This window comes from Molothrus ater, chromosome 12 (genome assembly GCF_012460135.2).
Source record: "Molothrus ater isolate BHLD 08-10-18 breed brown headed cowbird chromosome 12, BPBGC_Mater_1.1, whole genome shotgun sequence".
NCBI classification, from domain to species: domain Eukaryota; kingdom Metazoa; phylum Chordata; class Aves; order Passeriformes; family Icteridae; genus Molothrus; species Molothrus ater.
Window position 1 is genome coordinate 11846540 of NC_050489.2, and position 18893 is coordinate 11865432.

General features: G+C 42.6%; 1 protein-coding gene across 2 annotated transcripts in view; it reads right to left on the bottom strand.

Moving 5' to 3' along the window:
* Positions 1-4118: 4118 nt before the first annotated feature.
* The window catches only part of SLC12A4 (solute carrier family 12 member 4), a 47318-nt gene continuing 32543 nt past the window's right edge, over positions 4119-18893 (bottom strand). The window contains exons 9-25 of one of the 2 annotated variants that reach the window (XM_036390230.2): positions 18667-18831; positions 18489-18587; positions 16797-16854; positions 15794-15968; positions 15285-15403; positions 14703-14801; positions 14281-14400; positions 13433-13537; positions 12317-12485; positions 10886-11081; positions 10033-10202; positions 9724-9855; positions 9520-9627; positions 8653-8837; positions 7916-7930; positions 5587-5720; positions 4119-5274 (exon numbers count right to left, since the gene is read on the bottom strand). In XM_036390230.2, the coding sequence (XP_036246123.2) occupies positions 5183-5274; positions 5587-5720; positions 7916-7930; positions 8653-8837; positions 9520-9627; positions 9724-9855; positions 10033-10202; positions 10886-11081; positions 12317-12485; positions 13433-13537; positions 14281-14400; positions 14703-14801; positions 15285-15403; positions 15794-15968; positions 16797-16854; positions 18489-18587; positions 18667-18831 (2141 nt within the window). In that variant the 3' untranslated portion in view covers positions 4119-5182. The remainder of the gene's footprint in view (positions 5275-5586; positions 5721-7915; positions 7931-8652; positions 8838-9519; positions 9628-9723; positions 9856-10032; positions 10203-10885; positions 11082-12316; positions 12486-13432; positions 13538-14280; positions 14401-14702; positions 14802-15284; positions 15404-15793; positions 15969-16796; positions 16855-18488; positions 18588-18666; positions 18832-18893) is intronic. The other variant, XM_036390231.2, reaches the window with a different exon arrangement.

The following is an 18893-nucleotide window of genomic DNA, read 5'->3' on the forward strand; positions in this document are numbered from 1 at the left end:
ATGTGTGATATAAATCACAGTCAGTACAATACGGACACTCTTGTATGAAGGCACATGGAAATCAGCATTTGTTGAGGGAGGTTCACCTCAACTATTAAACAATAAAAGTTTGCTGAAGAGAAGAGCTTTTCAAAGGTACTGCTTTTTGAAACTCAGATGTCTGGGTTGTGTTGGACTTTCAGTCAGATTCACTGTCCCGACCTCCTGCAGACATACCAAGGACAGGCCAATCTCATCTAATAAAATACAAAGCTGGTGTTTCCCTTGAATCCTCCCTCTGAGTGTGACACATCCCCTGCACTCTGACAGCCATGGTTCAAATCCCTCCAATACTTGGCTGTGTTTGAACCATGGAGAGTTCTTTATGTCTGGAGGTGTATGGACAATATTGGCTTCTCCTAGCAGTAGTATTTTATTGGCAAGAGAAGAAGCTACATTAAAAGGACATGCCCCAGCTTGGAGCTGGCAGGCAAAACATGTGCTGGATTGCCTCTTTGGTTCTTAAAAAGCATCAGTTTATGAGAACTGACTTTGCCAGACATTTAAGTTCTATCTCACATCCAGTGCTGCAGTTTAAATAGGCAAAACTTGACCCTGCAGCCAAGAAGCATGGCCTCATCCATTGCTACATGGCTGGAGAGCTGTTTGTGCCAGCACAAAACAGGCAGGGGTTTAGAGGAAGAGATGTGTCCTCAATGATGCTGTTCCCAGAAGCAAGAGCCCTACCTGCACTATTTCAAGAGTGGAGAGAGAATTTTGGACACATGTTGCTGACTCCATTTCAGTCAGCTGTCCACTAGCAGGGTGTATTCTGTTCAGAGAGCTTGGAGTACAGACTGTGGCTCCAGTGGAAATTTTCTCCCAAAACCCACCACCTGCTGTGGGTCTGCCTGTGCTGTCTGACATGGGAATTCCAGAGCAAGGGGAACCACTCCCCAGGGAAAGGCAGCACATCAGCACATTGTATGGGCAGCATCTGCCTATAGATGCCCTACGTGACCCGAGCCAGCGGCTCTTCAGGGGGATCATTACTCCAGGATGGAATGGGAACCTGCGACCTCCCGAGCAAAGCACGAGGCACATTTCCCTTCCCAGGGGAACTACTGAAGAAACAAACATTGTTACGGATGACGCAGATGAGAAAATGGGAAACGGGGACGGGGGAGGAGGAGTGAAAGAGGAACTTTTTTAATCTCGCGCGATTCGTTGGCTATCAGCGCACGAGAGCGCAGGGAGCGCTCCCGGAGCGGCGCGAGGGATCCGCACACGGGGCTATATCCGCACACGCGGGGCTATATCCGCACACAGGGGGATCCGCACACGCGGGGCTATATCTGCACACGCGGGGCTATATCCGCACACACGGGGCTATATCCGCACACAGGGGGATCCGCACACGCGGGGCTGTATCCGCACACGGGGCTATATCCGCACACGGGGCTATATCCGCACACTCGGGGCTATATCCGCACACGGGGCTATATCCGCACACACGGGGCTATATCCGCACACAGGGGGATCCGCACACGGGGCTATATCCGCACACGCGGGGCTATATCCGCACACGCGGGGCTATATCCGCACACTCGGGGCTGTATCCGCACACTCGGGACTATATCCGCACACGGGGCTATATCCGCACACGGGGCTATATCCGCACACGCGGGGCTGTATCCGCACACGCGGGGCTGTATCCGCACACGGGGCTATATCCGCACACGGGGCTATATCCGCACACGCGGGGCTGTATCCGCACACGGGGCTAACGGGCTATATCCGCACACGCGGGGCTATATCCGCACACTCGGGACTATATCCGCACACGCGGGGATGTATCCGCACACGGGGCTGTATCCGCACACGGGGCTGTATCCGCACACGGGGGATCCCGGCCGGAGCCGCTCCGGGAGCGCCAAGGGCGGCGGCCAGCGCCCCCTGGCGGGCACGACGGGCACGGCAGAGCCGCTCCGCGGGGCCTCGCGGGGAGAGCGCAAGGAACGCGCTGGAAAGGGATCCCTGACACTGAAATGGGATCCCTGACACTGCAATGGGATCTGTCACACTGCAATGGGATCCCTGACACTGCAATGGGATCGCTGACACTGCAATGGGATCTGTCACACTGCAATGGGATCGCTGACACTGCAATGGGATCGCTGACACTGCAATGGGATCTGTCACACTGCAATGGGGAATCGCTGACACTGCAATGGGATCCCTGACACTGCAATGGGATCTGTCACACTGCAATGGGATCGCTGACACTGCAATGGGATCCCTGACACTGCAATGGGATCTGTCACACTGCAATGGGATCGCTGACACTGCAATGGGATCCCTGACACTGCAATGGGATCTGTCACACTGCAATGGGATCGCTGACACTGCAATGGGATCTGTCACACTGCAATGGGATCGCTGACATTGCAATGGGATCTGTCACACTGCCAAGCGATCACTCCCACTGCAAAGGGATCTCTGACACTGCACAGCGGTCTCTGACACTGCAAAGGGATCTCACACTGCAGAGCGATCTCTCACGCTGCAGAATGATCTCTCACACTGCAGTGATCTCCGTGCTTCCACAGGAATGTCTGTAATGACTCACTATTAAAGCTGCACCCTTCATGTTATAAGTGCAATTCCCTATACCAACAGGTGTAGAGTTTAAATCAGCTCTGACATGCTTATTTTAGTTGCTGTGTTCTCATCTCTTTAAGAGAAAAGGTCCTAGCATAGGAACAAAAATGGAAGATGACCATTCAGGTATCCTCACAATGACTCACATAGAAATTACCTTTTTTTCCAGTGATCTTTTCTTACACAAACTTTTCCATGCTACTTTGTTTCCAGTGCTGTGAACAAAGTCTCAGAGGAGCTTATTATGAACCTGCTGGACATAATGAAGGCTTACGTAACTGGAATCTCTAAAACCCTTAGGGTCCCCACACTGCTGAATTAGTGTGAAGGTTTTTAGTCCCAACAGGGACTAATCACCTCTGAAAACCCAATCTACTGCATTTGTAAAGAGATTCACTTGGTTGCTTTGATGTTAAAACACAATGAGCCACAAACAGATGACTTGGGTCAGGTAACAGATGGCATTGAAATCCTTTTGTGAGGTGGAGTCATCATCTAATTGCATAAAATTTCATAAGGAGAAGGTGGATGTATTTCTCAGAGTGCTTGAATGAGATCACATTTGGTAAAAGTCTGAAGAACAAAAGATCTCATATTATTACTCCTATAAAATAATGTTTGCAAGTAGGGATTAACTATCAAAACTGCTGTACACTTGCACTGCACCACTCAGTGCTCTGAAGATGTAAAAATAATCTGTACAAATAGCACAGTTGTTCCAAATAAGAAAGCTTTATTCTTTTCATTGGTTTGAAAGCATTATATTAATTTTGGCTTTCAAAATCAAAAAAGCAAAGACCTGTTAAAATAAAAAACTACCCAATAGAGAGCACACCCCAGAGATATTTCCTGGCTATTGTCTCAAAGGGATCCTGACACAGATGAATACCATCCTGATCTCAACAGGTATATTTACAGAGAGAACAGGCTTTACTATTAAACCCCTATGAACAGCATTTTTGTGAAGCTATTCAAAATAAAAGCCTGGATAGTTTCTCAGATTTGGATCTCTCAGACAAATGGTCATGCTGTGATCAGTGAAACACCCAGGAGTACCACCACAGCAGAAGAGCACACCACCTAGCCAGAGCCCATGGGACAGAAATGGCTCAATCCCTTCCTTTTTCCAGGACCCTGGGATGTCAGTTCACACTGCCCCTGCTTTGGATCTCACCACTCTCCCAGACACAGAAATCTTGAGGGTATAGCAGTTTGTGTGTGTTCAATAGTTTACAGGAGCAGAGCTCTGTGTGGCTGGGGGTGCTGGCAGTGCCCCAGAGGTTTCACTCCTCACACACACCCAGCTGCTCTCAAGTCTGAGCTGGCAGCTCCCCCGTGCAGGATTTGTGCCATCTGGGTGAGCACCCAGCCCCTTGGCCCTCCCCTGCTGGGTCCAGCAGTGCCAGTGTTGGACCAGGGCAGGGCAGGGGCTCCTCCTGCACAACCCACCCCACCCCACACACAGAACAGAGAGCAGCTTCAAAGTGTATGCAACATTTTATTGAAAAAATACGAATGTTCTGTACATAAAGTACAACTTAATGGGCTTGATAAAATCTCCAGAGACTTATTGGTTAATGTAGGTCTTCTTTTCTTCTTTTCCCTCTAAGGGCATAAAGCATACAATGAAGAAGCAGGTCCCTGTACTTGTGCAAGTGCAATCCCATGGCTGTGTGTGCAGCTCAGCACCTGGCTCTACACGGGACTCCAACATGCCCAAAGTACTTCTGATGGATGGTCTGCAAAGAATTTAAAGCATGGAAGAACTGCACAGGACTGGTCCTTCAATCCACTGGTGATTCAGAATTTATTGTGAGATCTCTGTTCTCCTAAACAGTCTGCATCTGCATATCCAATATTTCTGACAAATAAATACAAAAATAAATAGGGATCTGGCCTCACAGAACCTGAAGTCTCAGAAGCAACAAAACTTTCAGCAAGCTACATACATAATTTCAACTATGTCAACATAATTTATTTAAATCTCTATCAATAAATGTATTAAAAGTATAAATTCTTACCCAATACTGAGAGTTTAGTTCTGGAAATAAACCCAGAAAAGGAAAGCTTTTTCAGTCCTCTCTTACTTCAGTGTGCTCTTAGAAAATGCTTTATAGCTGAACTTCAGCAGAAACTAGCTGCTATATAATGCACTTCTATCCCCCAAACCTAATATAAAAAGCTTTTTAAATCTTTTTACAGTAACTGGCTTTCATGTCCTAACTTTACATACAGTTACTAAAAATACTGCACATAGCAGTGCTGACTAAAAATAGGTTTAGTGTTAAAACTACATGCACAAATGCTGGGGTACCAAAGCAGAAACTGAATAATGTGGCAGCTTCACAATTTATGTTGCAAATTGGATGGTGTAACAAATACTGCAATCCCAAAAGATATGTATGTTGCAAATGGAAAAACAATGAACAGGACTGGATGAGGAGAAAGTTAGGCAAAAAACCTTTTTTTCTTCTCTGTTTAAAACTGGAATGTCTGTAATGGCCAAGAAGGAAAATGTAGCCCAGGGCTAGAAGCTTCTAAATCAGGAGTAAATGGTGATGACTTCTCTGCCACCACCTCTCACAAGCAGTACCCTCTCCAGACCCTCAGTCAAGACTTCGAGAAACTCCATGTCTGTTTCAGTAAAGTCAAGGACAAAAAGCATCAAAACCAAAACACACAGGGGTTAGACCAGGGCCAGCTCACAGCCCTCAGCTCTGATCTCACTTAGTGCAGGTACCCCTCTAAGGACCAAAATACTGTGAGTTTGTGGCACTTTTTCCTTTAAGCAATTACCACCTTACAGCCACAAGCCAGTACCCTCCACTCAGGGAAATCTTTATCACATATTACAGCTCAACAGCACTGGTGGCCAAATGAATTCAAGAGAACCAAGAGATTAAAGAAAAACCTTCTGTGTGGCCCAGGCCTTGCCTGAAAGGATACAGTTTTCATCTCCATCAGTATTCTTTGGAGGACCAGGCATGTTGAGGAGCACAAGTCTGGCATCATGGGATCTATTTACAATGACTTCATTGAGCTTCACTGCTGTGTGCATCCTTCGGACATTGGACTGGTTCCTGAAGGAGAAGCACATTCACACTCACTGTTAGAAACACACCTCTGAGCACTGAATTATTAAAAAGGTCCTCAAAAAGCACACTCAAATCTCCTAAATACCCTGTTAAATGTCAACTCAACACAGTGATTTCCTTCAAACTTTATGATGAAGATACACAAGACATTTTCCAAACTTACTCAGGTACAGCTGGTCTTAAATTTAAGATCTCTGGAGTCAAGTCCAGTTTAGAAAGTTACACTGCTCTTCAAAAAGCATTCTGATAAAGATGATTTAGTGTTACATAAGAAATTAGAACCCAGTTGCATGAGGGGATGTGCTCTTCAACCAGGCACAGTTGTGACTGCAGGGCCTTCCATGCAGGCAGCCCTGCCAGGAGCCCTCACCCTGGGCAGCACAGGCACCTCTCCAGCCCCAGCAGCACCAAACTCTCTCAGGGGCCTGGGAACCAGCACCAAACTCTCTCAGGGGCCTGGGAACCAGCACCAAACTCTCTCAGGGGCCTGGGAACCAGCACCAAACTCTCTCAGGGGCCTGGGAACCAGCACCAAGCTCTCTCAGGGGCCTGGGAACCAGCACCAAGCTCTCTCAGGGGCCTGGGAACCAGCACCAAGCTCTCTCAGGGGCCTGGGAACCAGCACCAAGCTCTCTCAGGGGCCTGGGAACCAGCACCAAGCTCTCTCAGGGGCCTGGGAACCAGCACCAAGCTCTCTCAGGGGCCTGGGAACCAGCACCAAGCTCTCTCAGGGGCCTGGCAGCACCGTGCTCAGCCTCACTTGCCAGGAGCACACTTCCCTCCTGGTGCTGAACAGAGTTGGCATCTCCAGAGAAAGGCTGGGCCGCTACAGACTGCAGTGACATAATGGGGAAACACAGGATGGCAGCCCAGAGCAGGCTGGATGTGAGGGGCTTTTCTGGAGGGTTATAGGGATGTTGAGCTCTCCTTCAGAACACTAATCAACCTCTCTGACTGGCTGTTTACAAGAAACACTTTTACCCAGGTGTCTCTAAAATATCAATCACACTTTCAAACTTGAGTAGCCATTTAGTTCAAAAGTTAGGGGAGAAAAGGGAAATAGGTGCAGCATAATCTCACACACCTCTGCTCCCTAAGAATCCAGGCTAAGAGAGGTAAAAGCATTAATTATTTGGAATATATTAACACAAAATAACATCAATTCATGCAAGAACAAAACTCAAAAGCAACCTTTGGGGATTTCAAGCCTTCTTACAGGAAATCAACCATTATTTTGGTAACATAAAAGGAATACAGAAATAAATAAACTTGTCGAAGTTTATATATTAGAATATATTTATACTTTTGAGGCTTTTCTACTTGAGTTTTTGTCTTCATTTGAATGTAATAAAAATAAGTATTAGTAGAAACAAATGAAATATGAATCTGTGCTTTAATTGGTTCAGCTTTGCATGATGAGTGAAACTCTTTAGTAACCTTGCTGCTCTTCTGAATATTCAGATTTGCAAAGAAATAATTTATATGCACAGACGAAGATGTGGTGGGAAGAACCATGTTTATTACACTAACAGAATAATTTACCCACTGTGAATTACCTCTCTGTTACTCCATGTTCTTATTCAATTTGGATCAAGGATCTGTCTTCACCACATCAGCTTCAGAAAGCCAGGGACGACACTGAGGCCAGATTATGTTTACAGGAAGTGAGGAAAAAACCAGCAGCAGGAATGTAGCAGTTGTTAGCTATGTATAGTTTTGGAAAGGAAACTGAAAACTAAACATGTGGTTTTCTCTAAGGTGATATTTCAAACTGGCATCTCCCCAGTGATCTGAAGGTGTAGGCTACAAGAAAGGGCTTGTTTAGTGCCCAGAAAGTGCCAGAACTAACATCCTAGCAGTGTTGTGCAATGAGAGCTTCTCTAAATGAGTAATGTTTCCTCCTGCTTGTGTCATACTCTGCTTAGGAAGATAGGTTCAGACTGGAATTGTTTTCTATCCTTAGTTCTCATCAGGACAACTCTTGTAGTTTGTTACATCCTACTTATAATGATACTTAGCTTAAGTAGCTAATCCTGCTCCCTTTAAAACATTGCTAAGACTGCTCAACTCTAGTGCCTTTTCTTCCATCAGTACACACAGTTTTCCTGCTTTTATCTGAAAAAAAGAAGTCTTTCCTCTCAACCATCTTAACGTACTTCTAATTTAAATAACAAACTTACACGATTTCCCACCCTCTGAAAGCATGGAAGAGGAAAAAGTACAGGTAGTTAACACCAAATTCAGCAGAATTTCTACAGTAGGATTCAGCCTAAAACAGATTTGAATTCTGATTTATGAGGGAAAAAAAAATCTGGAACTTTGCCAAGTATGCAAAACTGACTGAGCTCTTCATGTGAGATGTAGGAAATCAAAGAAGTCACAGGAGATTCACACAGTTTTACGCAAAGCCAAAATAGACCTTTACTTCTCACTCTTCAGTGGTAGTACCCCAGCTGTTATTACATGCCAGTGCTCCAGTGCAGCAGCAACTCTCAGAGGGTTTATCACACACAGATGCTGCTCCAAGTCATTCATCACCATCTCCACAGCTTCTTCCTTTATGGGTTAAACATCCACACTACATGCTAGACAGTGAAATTATCACCTCTTCTTTTAAATTCTGATTACAGTGAAATTATCAGTGTGTTTTATTGAGGGATTGGGAGACAGTAGGGAAGTTGTCTCAGGATTTAACAGTTCCAATGCAGCATTTGGCTACACCAAGTGAAATACTGAGGGATGTGTGCACATTTGATTGGTTAGAGGTTTCTGAGGAGACGACTGCTGTCTTTTCATAGCCAGGTCTCAACGTTTATAGCACAAGTACACACCAAGGATTAGGAAACAAAAGAAAATTAAAAGCACAGCACATGCAGAGCTTCAAGAGGTGCCAAGTGTAGACTTAGACAAGACTCACGGCTTAATGGTGATGAGATCTCTGAAGCTCCCCACAGCACTGCCTCGGTTCCGCTTCTCAGCATCACATTTCTCCTTTGTCCAGGTCATCTGGATATTCTCAGGAACAGGGTCTGCCTCATCTTCCTCATCTGAGTAGAGGCTCTCCAGACGTGCTATTGAATGTCTGTCCTTGACAAGTTGAGCCTGGAGGGCACATGAGTGACCAGGTGAACTCAGAGACTTTATTTTATGTTCTCTGGTGCGCTTTAAATAATTATAGACATTTTCTTCCATTGTATCTTTTATTTGGCTCACTTAATTTAGCCTTCAGGAGAGTTCTGATACTAGGCATCTTCCCTAGCCAAAAGTCTTACATATCAAACTGACTTTTAACAGTTTTGATGGGTGTAAGCCAAGCAGAATTTGGACTGACAGAAGCCTGTATCTATACAAGAAAAAAATGTCAGCCCAGCTCACATCATGACATGGTCAGGAACAGCAGACAAGACCAGCCCCAAAAAAAAAGTTTTTTAGTTTGGACAACTAAAAAAAAAAGCTTAACAAACCCATGCAGAAAAGATGGATCATCTTTCATAGCTACACATCATAGACATCACAGTCACATGTCCTCTAAGTCCAAACTGGAAAGACATCTTCAGTAGGAAAACAGGATATGCTATAAATTGACACAAATACCGGATATAAAGAAAAAACCCAAGAACTGTATGCAATTTTGGGAAACAAAAAAAGCTACATTAGATGTATTTCCTTACATCTTTAGAGCACAGGAGTTAAATTTAAGCAGCAGGTACATAACACACTGCTAGGAAGGCACTTTGTGTCATCACCTTCAGCAGCCCATAGAGAACAACCACAAATGACATACCTCCCTTTCCCTCTCAGTTTTTGTCAGCCTCATTTGCCTCAGCATCTGAGATCTCTGCTCCATCATAAGAGTTCTCTCATAAGTATATGCTGAGATATCACTATTGTGCTGCAGAAATAAGGACAAATATTGTGTTTGCATTCAAGTCATAACCAAACATCATCATGTGCATAATAAAATGAAAAATGGCCGCAATTCCCTTACCATTTCTACCACTTCTACCTCTGCCTCTATTCGGAGCTGATAGAGGAAAGTAGCCAAATCTTTCTTCATCTGGATGCTGTTATCATCCATCTGAGCAACAGTAAAAATTCTCATTTTGCATTTTCTCCAAACCTGGTGAGGGAACACCAACTCTCAGTTATTTGAACCAATGACACTTTGCTCTACAAATTAGAAACTTAGCAACATGTCCACTCTCATTTATCAATACAGGCTCTACAACTGGATCATGTTTCTTTAAACTAAAGAATGCAGAAATAGGTGGGGGACATTCTCTGTGTAGCTGCTTACTTTGTGCTGTTTGAGAAGAAAAGGAAGCAACATCAACATGCCTCCATCATGCACAATCCACCACACATCAATGTTGCCTTCGTTGTAACGCTCGTGGTTGCTGGGGTAGAAAGAGACATTTTTGGGAACCAGCAGAGCCAGATGAGCTGCAGTTGTGCAGCGAACAGTACCTGCCCAGGAGGGGGAGAACACAGTCACTTCCAATTCTGCAAGAGTCATTTATGGCTAGAAAAACACTACTCACTGAGCAAGTGTCAGCAAACCATAAAAGTCATCACTTAAATAAAGAAAAGTATGTACAGCAAGGCTTGCACAGACAGGTCAGTCCCAGTGACAAAGACAGGATAAAGCAGACTCACAGGGACACAAACCTTATTTCACACTGGAAAGGAAAGCAGCAACCTTCAAAGCTAAGTATGAGGAACAGCATCTGCTCTGTTCAAATTTGATTAAGTAACTGGACCACAGGAGAATGAAAGAGATAGAGGCAAGGAGAGTGTTATCCACTAGAGAAGGATAGGTTAGAACCAGTGACAAAACAGAGATTATCTAGGAAACAAATCATAGTTTGCCACAAAACCGGCATGTCTCAAGCCCATGATTTTTTAACCATTCATTAGACACGTGAGTTTTAGCTGCTAGATTAATCTTTGAAGATCTTTCTTAGGTCTTTTACCTAAAGGAAATGGCATTTCAAACAGAGCAGTTTTGTGAGAAAATACCTACTTCTCCATCAATACTAGAAAAAAAGACAAACTCAAAACCAATCTTACAAGGTTTCTGTTAAAATCCCATGTGTGTAAAAAACATCTCTGTTCACAATGTCTGATCACACCAAACCTTTAAAGCTCACCTATAAATGTCTTCCAAGACCTTGGATCTTCACTCTGCCTCCAGCCATAGGGCCACCCCAAAACCACAGTGTTGTGCTTCATGCCACCGAGTCCACAGGACTGGATCAAGTGAGCAATTCCTTCTCGAACTTTATTGGCTACAACCACTTGACAAAATCCTTTAACCTTCTCAATTTCCATCATATTCTTGATAGTCTGAAAGACAGACAAGGAAAAAGCTCAGTTTTCCTTTCCAAAATGAACTCCTTTATAGACAGGATATTTCTTTGTCATGAGATCATAATGTAAATTCCTGGTTCACATGTCCACAGGTAAAGCATATTACAATGCAAAGTTCTGCTCATCACATTTCCTTCATAAAACAAAAGAGAAAACATCCACTTGTTTAAAACACAGTTTCTTTCCAAACATCAGCATTTCTAACAGATTAAAAGATTTTTTGGTTTGTGGTATCATCTCTTATTCATAGTAGGAGATAGTGATATCTGTGTCACTATTTTACTTTCCAATTTTTAATTCTATAACACTCACCTTTTTAAACCCAAGGCCAATTGACTTCATTTGGATTTCCAGTTTCAGATTCCCATGTAACATGCTGTATTATATTAAATTTACAAATATAAGCACCAAAACCCACACACTAGCAAGTATACCTTTTATTTGTTTAAAAACAAAACAAACTTATCAACACATAGTTCATTAATTAGCTTTCCTTTTGTAACAATTTTCCTACAGAAAAAGCCTCTGGGGGAAAAAAGTGAATACACTGAAGCTATACAGATGTAAACAGGGCTATGATGTCATGTTTACACAATGAGGAAAATGAAGTAATTTATTAAAAAATTTTCAGGACCATCCTTCAATGCTTTTTGTAATAAATTTATCAACACACTGAAAAGCAACACATTTGCTGAGTTTAACAGTTACTGAAATCACAGAATCACTAGGTTGGAAGAGACCTCTAAGATCACTGAGTCCAACCCATGCCTTAACACCTGAACTAAACCATGGCACCGAGTGCCACATCCAGGGATGGTGACTCCACCACCTCCCCAGGCAGACCATTCCACTGCTTTATCACTCTTTCCATAAAAAGCTTTTTACTTGGAATATTCAGAAAACTAAACAGTCCCCTTCCTTCCATTAAGCAGCATTCAGAAACTTCTACAGTCATTATTTCCTATAAATGAAGGCAGTTTTATGCAGTAAGGCTGTTTACAATGGTGAGCATTGATCTGCATCCCCAAAAGCACAACTGGCAGCTGAAACATTTCTGCAAGTCCCTTCCTGAACAGCTGTAGCACTGCTGAACTTGTTCTGTGTTTCATGGAAGCCTTATCAAGATGCTTTTTTCCATGTATGATTATGAAACAAAATTTTGCATTACCTGCCCACTCACCCCTTTCTACTTCAGGATTTGGGACACTGACCTGCTCAGCAGCCTGGGCTTCTCCATAAGTTTCCAAGAAATTCCCTTGGATGACTGATCCTATGATAGTCAAACCTTTACCAGCTTTCAGCTGGGATGCAAATGTTAACAGTCTAGGGTATTTTACATGCAAATCTTCATCAAGCTTCAGAAGCACCAGCAACTGAGGCCTGGAGAAAATAAAAAAGACAATGTATTTTTTAACTTAAGTTTTAACAATAACACATGTTAAAAAACTGCCTCTCATCACTTATACTGTGCTTAAATTTTAACTCTGAAACATTCTTTCTGTCTCTCACACATTTGAGGGATTTTACTTAATATTTTTTTTCTCTTGGTTTAAAGTAGATGTGAAACTGTGGGAATTCTGCTGCTCCATTGTGCTGACAGTAATAAAACCTGCTGATATACTCAGCTTGAGGGGCTTGCATTAGTGATTTATTTACAGGCATGTTTTTCAAGGCTCTTTTAAGTACTACTGGAGCACACATAGTGTTCATACTGTAGGGCTGTTCTCCCAGATCGATCTGGATACTTGTGCCAAGAAAATATCTGTATTCTGTCTCCAGAAACCTGGCACAGGGAAAACACAAATATTTTCATCTAAACTCAGATCCCACCTGCCTGCTGTTCCTTAAGGTATTGCTACACAATCAATCAAGTCACTTTCTGTCTGAACAAGTATAAAAAGATTTATAAAACTCTGTCTTTGATAGATTCCTCTTGCTCTTGTTCAGAGCCCAAGGGTTGTACAATGCCCAACCAAGAGGGTTCTTGCCCACTCTGTTTTCAACACCAAGAAGGGAAGACATCAGAAGGAATAACGTTGGCCACTGCTCATTTCCTGGTCTCTACACCTCTGTATTCACAGACCTCCAGTTTCCCCAGGTTCCACTTCTGAATTCACCAATTTGGAGTCCAGTTAAAGATCCAAAGGGCACTAAAGGTCTGCCCATACCAGGTCCACACAGTGACAGGACAGCTTACTGCGAACTCAACACCTTTTTTAATATCCTGGGCATTTAAATTATTTCACACTCTTGTTTAGAGTCCAGTTTAATTCCTTGAGTGTAAGCAGACAACCATGCCAGCCATTTCACCAGTCCAGGGTGAGTACCTCCAGTTCTTGGTGTGTGGAGGGCCCTCCTCCAGTCTGAGCAAGGCGTATCGGGCAGCGCTGAGCGACAGGCCCCGGATGCCATCACCCCACTCCTTCTCTGCCCTGTGAAGAACAAACACTTCAGCCACCACATGGCTCCAGGAGCACTCAGCTGCACACTTACATCAGGCTATAGAGCTCTGAGCACCTTACAGTGGGTTCAATAACATGACATGTATGGCATCTATATTTATAATTTGTGCATGAATGTCTGCGATATCACAGACCACGTAAGAAAAGTGAAGATGCTTCAGTAAAATATATATATATGATGAACCACCATTCTGGGCTTAATTTGTAATCAACACTACAGAGAAGGCTTCCCAAGCATATACAAACATCTGGCATTTCAACATCCAATTTAGTTAATGGGTCAAATTAAATTAGAAAACCACACTACAGCCTGACACCACCCAATGCTGATCTCCAGCAACCCAAGCAGACAATTCAAATTTTCAAGGACTGATCTAGACAGAACTTTGCAGATAAACTGGAATATAATGGTTGGTATCAGCAGTTCTGGGCCTGAAGTAATCACCTGCAGTACAGCAGATAGATCCCAACCAGCTTTCTACTTCCTATGATTCATGTTTCACCTAACAACTTTAAAGGCTTAACAACAAAGTATTTCAGGGGCTTTTGCTTAGCAGTGACACAGTAAAACAATGAAAACAAAAATTAACTAATAAGGAAAGCCCTCCAAGTCATCTCTGGACAGTTCCTTTTCCAAATATGAAGACTCTGGAGATAATTCATTAAAGAGATCCAGCCTCCGTCTTACCCTTTCTTATCCAGTTAATACTTACCCTTGGTACTCAATGTACTTGTAAATCATGCCTGCAATAAGCATGGCTACCAAAGCATAATACCAGGATGAAATGAACATCAGTGCCAGGCAAATGCTCATGCCTAAAAATGAGAGGGCCCTAAAATGCAAAGCAAAGGTATTAATAACTAGTGGGGCAGAAAAGCTTAAAAACAAGTCAATTATATTCTTGCTCTTTTTTCTTTAAACTGTCTGTGCTGAACTGGCAGTGAAAGCAAAGCCTCCACTGGATGTCCCCAGTCCCACCAGTTTTAGTGTCCTGTTGTTGAAATGAAACTCTTGTGCCGTGACATATCTGAGTCTGGCGCTCGTGTACAACTGGTACCCAGAGCAATAAAAGCTGCTCCCTGCCCTCCTGGAGAAGGTTCCCAGGTGCAGATTGCAGGCCAGCCCTCCACTCACCAGTGGTAGTATTTAAAGCGTGGCCGCCAGTTCGGGGTTCGCAGAAGTGTCTGCACTGCGCATGCAAGATTAACAAAGAGGTAACACATCAAGAAAAACCTGCAAAACAGAGTGCAAAACCTTTTAGCATGCACATTTATAGATCCTGGCATATATTATGATTACATGATTGATTTCAAGTCAAAACCCCACTGCACTGTCCCATGCCCTGTACCCCTACCCCTCTGATTTTTATTAGCCTGAACTATTAGCATAAAGTAGCTGGAACAATTTTTTAATTGGATCAAGTTAGATCTGTTCACAGCATAATGCTGTCGTTGTTCTGTGATTAAAATGTTTTTTTTTTAAAACCAAATAAAAACATAATAAAAACTTGCTTATTCACAGAATACTCCAGAACAGAAACAAATAGATTTATATGTAGAGCCTGAAGTCAGAGGATTCATAGAAATTACAGATGTGGAACTCAGGCTCTGGAAATTTGCTTAACTGGTTTAAGATATAGTTCTGAAAGACAACCAAACTAGCAAAACTCAAGAGCATTTCTACCCCCTACGAGACAGCAACCAGGCTGTTTCTTACATTGAGAGAATTGGAGCCACCATGTCAAGTGAAGCAATAAGGATTCCCAGCTCAGCAATTAATGCTGTTAACAGAAGAGCCCACGTTGGTTCACCATTCGCTTTTCCATGACCAAAGATCTGAAGAAACAGAAACATTAGGCAAATCCTCCTGGTATTTCATAAGGTTGTAATCGGAAAAAAGAAAATTATATTTTTTTAATCAACAGTAATTCTCTTACATACTTCCTTCTCTAGAGTAAGGAGTCAAATTATTCTAATGGCTTGCCATGCTTTACAAAATTAGATGTTCAACTTCTAGAAAAAAATTACCCCGTAAGTCTAGTTAAAAACTCTTCAAAGTATTCTTTGTTTCCAACAAAAGCAAAAAACTCATCAAAATAAAAAATACTGCCCCTCCCTTCAGCGCTGGGCAAACCGGGGAGAATAAATCTGATTTTAAGGGCACGAAGTCAGTCAGTGTGGGCAGCTGGCGAGGCAGCAGGGCAGGCAGCCCGCGCAGGTACCCACCCAGAGGAAGGGGATGATGTTGTCCTTGGCGATGGCCTGCAGCAGCCGGGGGGCCCCAGTCAGGCTCTGCAGCCCCGCCCCGCAGGTGGAGAAGAAGGAGCCGATGACGATGACCCAGGGCGAGGGCCAGGACAGCGTCCCCACCACCAGGTTCCTGTTCACCGCGTCACCGAACCTGCAGCGGCAACACACCCGCTCTCGTACCCCAAGGACCTCTTTGAGACTCATCCTTGGGGTTTTCAGGGCACTTTTAACATGTCATTTAAATACTATTATTAATAATACAATATTTAATTGGTATTTTAATATTTAATATCATACATATTTAATATTTTGATATCGTATTTTAATATGACATAGTGTATTATTAATAACACTCTATTATTCTCTTAACTAGAGAACACAGAAAGTAGCAAATAATCTCATATCTAATCAAATATCTCATATCTAAGCAAATAATCAAATATCTCTGATATACAGATTGGAAGTGTCTGCAGCTTGATTTCAACATTTCTTTTCATTACACGTATTTTAAAATTCTTGTATTATTATCACAACATTATTTTTTACAATTACCAAAAAAAAATGCAAGAACTAAGACACAGGATGGAAAATCTGAGGGTGCCATGCCAGAAAATATCAAATGGAATACAAGAAGATTCCAAAAACTGTGGTCACACTTTACATGCAAGTATGGTTTAAAAGGCACCCAGAAGTAAATATTTTTTTAAATTAAAAATACACCTTTAAGTCACTTCAAAGAAAAGGCTTTTTTTTTTTAGAAAAAGGAACTGAAACTTATGAATTCTCCCATTAAACTCTCCCTTCATCTTCATGTTTCACTGCAACCTAAAAAAACAGAAAAATCTCAAAGTACACTACCATTAATTAAAAAGAAAAAAACAACAAGGAGAGGAGTGGGGCACACAGAGAAAACAGGCAAGAACACACCTACACTGTAAAAAAGTAAAACAAAGGAGAGCATTAAAGCAGCAACACTTACTTATCTCTCAGGACAACACCTTCTATGCAGGCTCCAAATAATAACACACAACTGAAGTCTGGAGGACAGAGTGTGCTAAGGAAGCAGAATTTATTTAGACATGGCAGATGAAAGCATTGTGGAAAGGAGAGTTTGTGCCTCCATCCTGTGGCACTTGCACTCCAGCTTCTCCACAAGTACATGGTAAAGCTGGCAAGGAAATTAATGTCTCACTGCTCACATGCACCTCCTAATGTTACAGAGAAAGCTTCTTCTAAGTTTCAGTTTTTAAAAAGGACAAGTTTAAATGCTATGATAAAGGAGAAAAAATCAAATGAACCATTTTTGTACTAAAATGTCAATTTAATCTTCTGCTGATATTAATACAGAATTACTAATACTAATACAGAAGCTGATATTAAAATCTTGCTTTTCTCTCTCCTTCTCCTGTGTCTGATATTTTGAACTACAGCAAACCATTACCTTGCACGTTTTTTTTTTAATCTCTGCTGGCATTCACATCACCAATAAGTCTTTGGCTATCAGGTTTGTTTGTTTGTTATTAACTGTACAGCTTCAGCATTGAGGAGTACAAAATACCTCAGGCTTTTTGGATCTGGCATTCCAGTAAAGTTTTTGACCTTGTGAATAAAGTTCATATAAATGGTTAAATCTTGAATTCTACCCCTGAAATGCAACTAATAAGTTACAAACTGCAATTACAGGAGAAACATTGCTCCTGAAAGTGACAGTGTCACCCTGGTGTGGCATGAACAGGGACACATCCAGATCCAGTCACCCACTGGGTGAGGCCAGAGCTGCCAGCAGAGCTGGGGGTTAAGGCTGTGACCTCTTTTAATATTTATTACATCCACAGGAAATGCTGACTTCTTGGCACAGGGTCAGTTCCCAAAGTGACAGCAGGGAAATGCTGCATTCCTGAAGAGCTGGGACAAGCAAGATGCATCCTGATTTACAGCTTGGCAAAAAAACAGGAATGAAACAGCAGAATTTTCAAAACAGTCACCATCTCAGCCAGCTGCCCTTTGGATAAACTGATTCACCCAAAGGGTGAAAAAGAAAGCTCTTTTGATTTTTTTTCTATGTTGATAAATTGTCCTTTAGGATGCCAAGAGCTAGATAAAGCTGAAAGATCTTGGCTCATCTCTTCTTGAGCAGGAGAGCAGAGATGAAGACAGTCTTTCTTAAGCAAAGCTCCTGTTCTCCTAAGCCCTGAAGAGCTGAAAAAACACTTGGGAACATTGTCTAATTTCTGAATCCAGTTTATCTTGTTCTATAATGTTCAAGAGAACCTATACTCCTTAACGTCACTCCAAAGAAAAGGCTTTTTTTATAGAAAACAGAACTGAAATTTATGAACTCTACCATTAAAGCCTCCCCTCATCTTAATGTTTCACTGCAACCTTAAAAAAAAATCTCCAAGTACACCACCAGCATGAAAAGCTAGAGATCACTGTGTAGCAAAGAACAGCAATGGAAAGGCAAAAGAAAAGAACCCACCACAAAAAAGGGGATGGAAAGTTACAGGATAATAAAAAATTACAATTCTTTCAGCTCTAGGATTAATGTTCTGTTGTTTTGGGTTTTTTCCCCCACTGGCCAATCATACTTGCACTGATAATTTGGTGAGCTGAAAGCAGTTCCAGGAATCAGATACAATGTCCCAGCAGTCCAGTAATTTGAAAAGGATACAGACTAGTGATGTGGTGACAATGGCAAGAATTGTTCCAACAGGGATGGACTTCTGTGCATCTTTGAGGTCCCCTGATCTGTTTGAACCAGCCATGATACCTGAAAGCACATTTTGGTAAGATCTCAGGGCAGGAGGAAGCTCAGAGCCCCAGCAGGTCCCTCATGCCAGCATTCTCACCAGTCACTGAAGGGAAGAAGATGCCAACGAGCACCATGAAGGACGTGGTGATATCTGAGAGCACGTACAGGTGCAGGTTGTTCTTCTGGCCTGCCACATCCACAGAGGGCTGATGTGCCCTCTCCAGTATCTCTCCTTTCTCCAAATAATTGCTCCATAAGTTGTCTTCAAGGTTATTATCACACCACAGAAAAGAAAAGCATGTTTCAGTTCAAACCTGTTCTCAT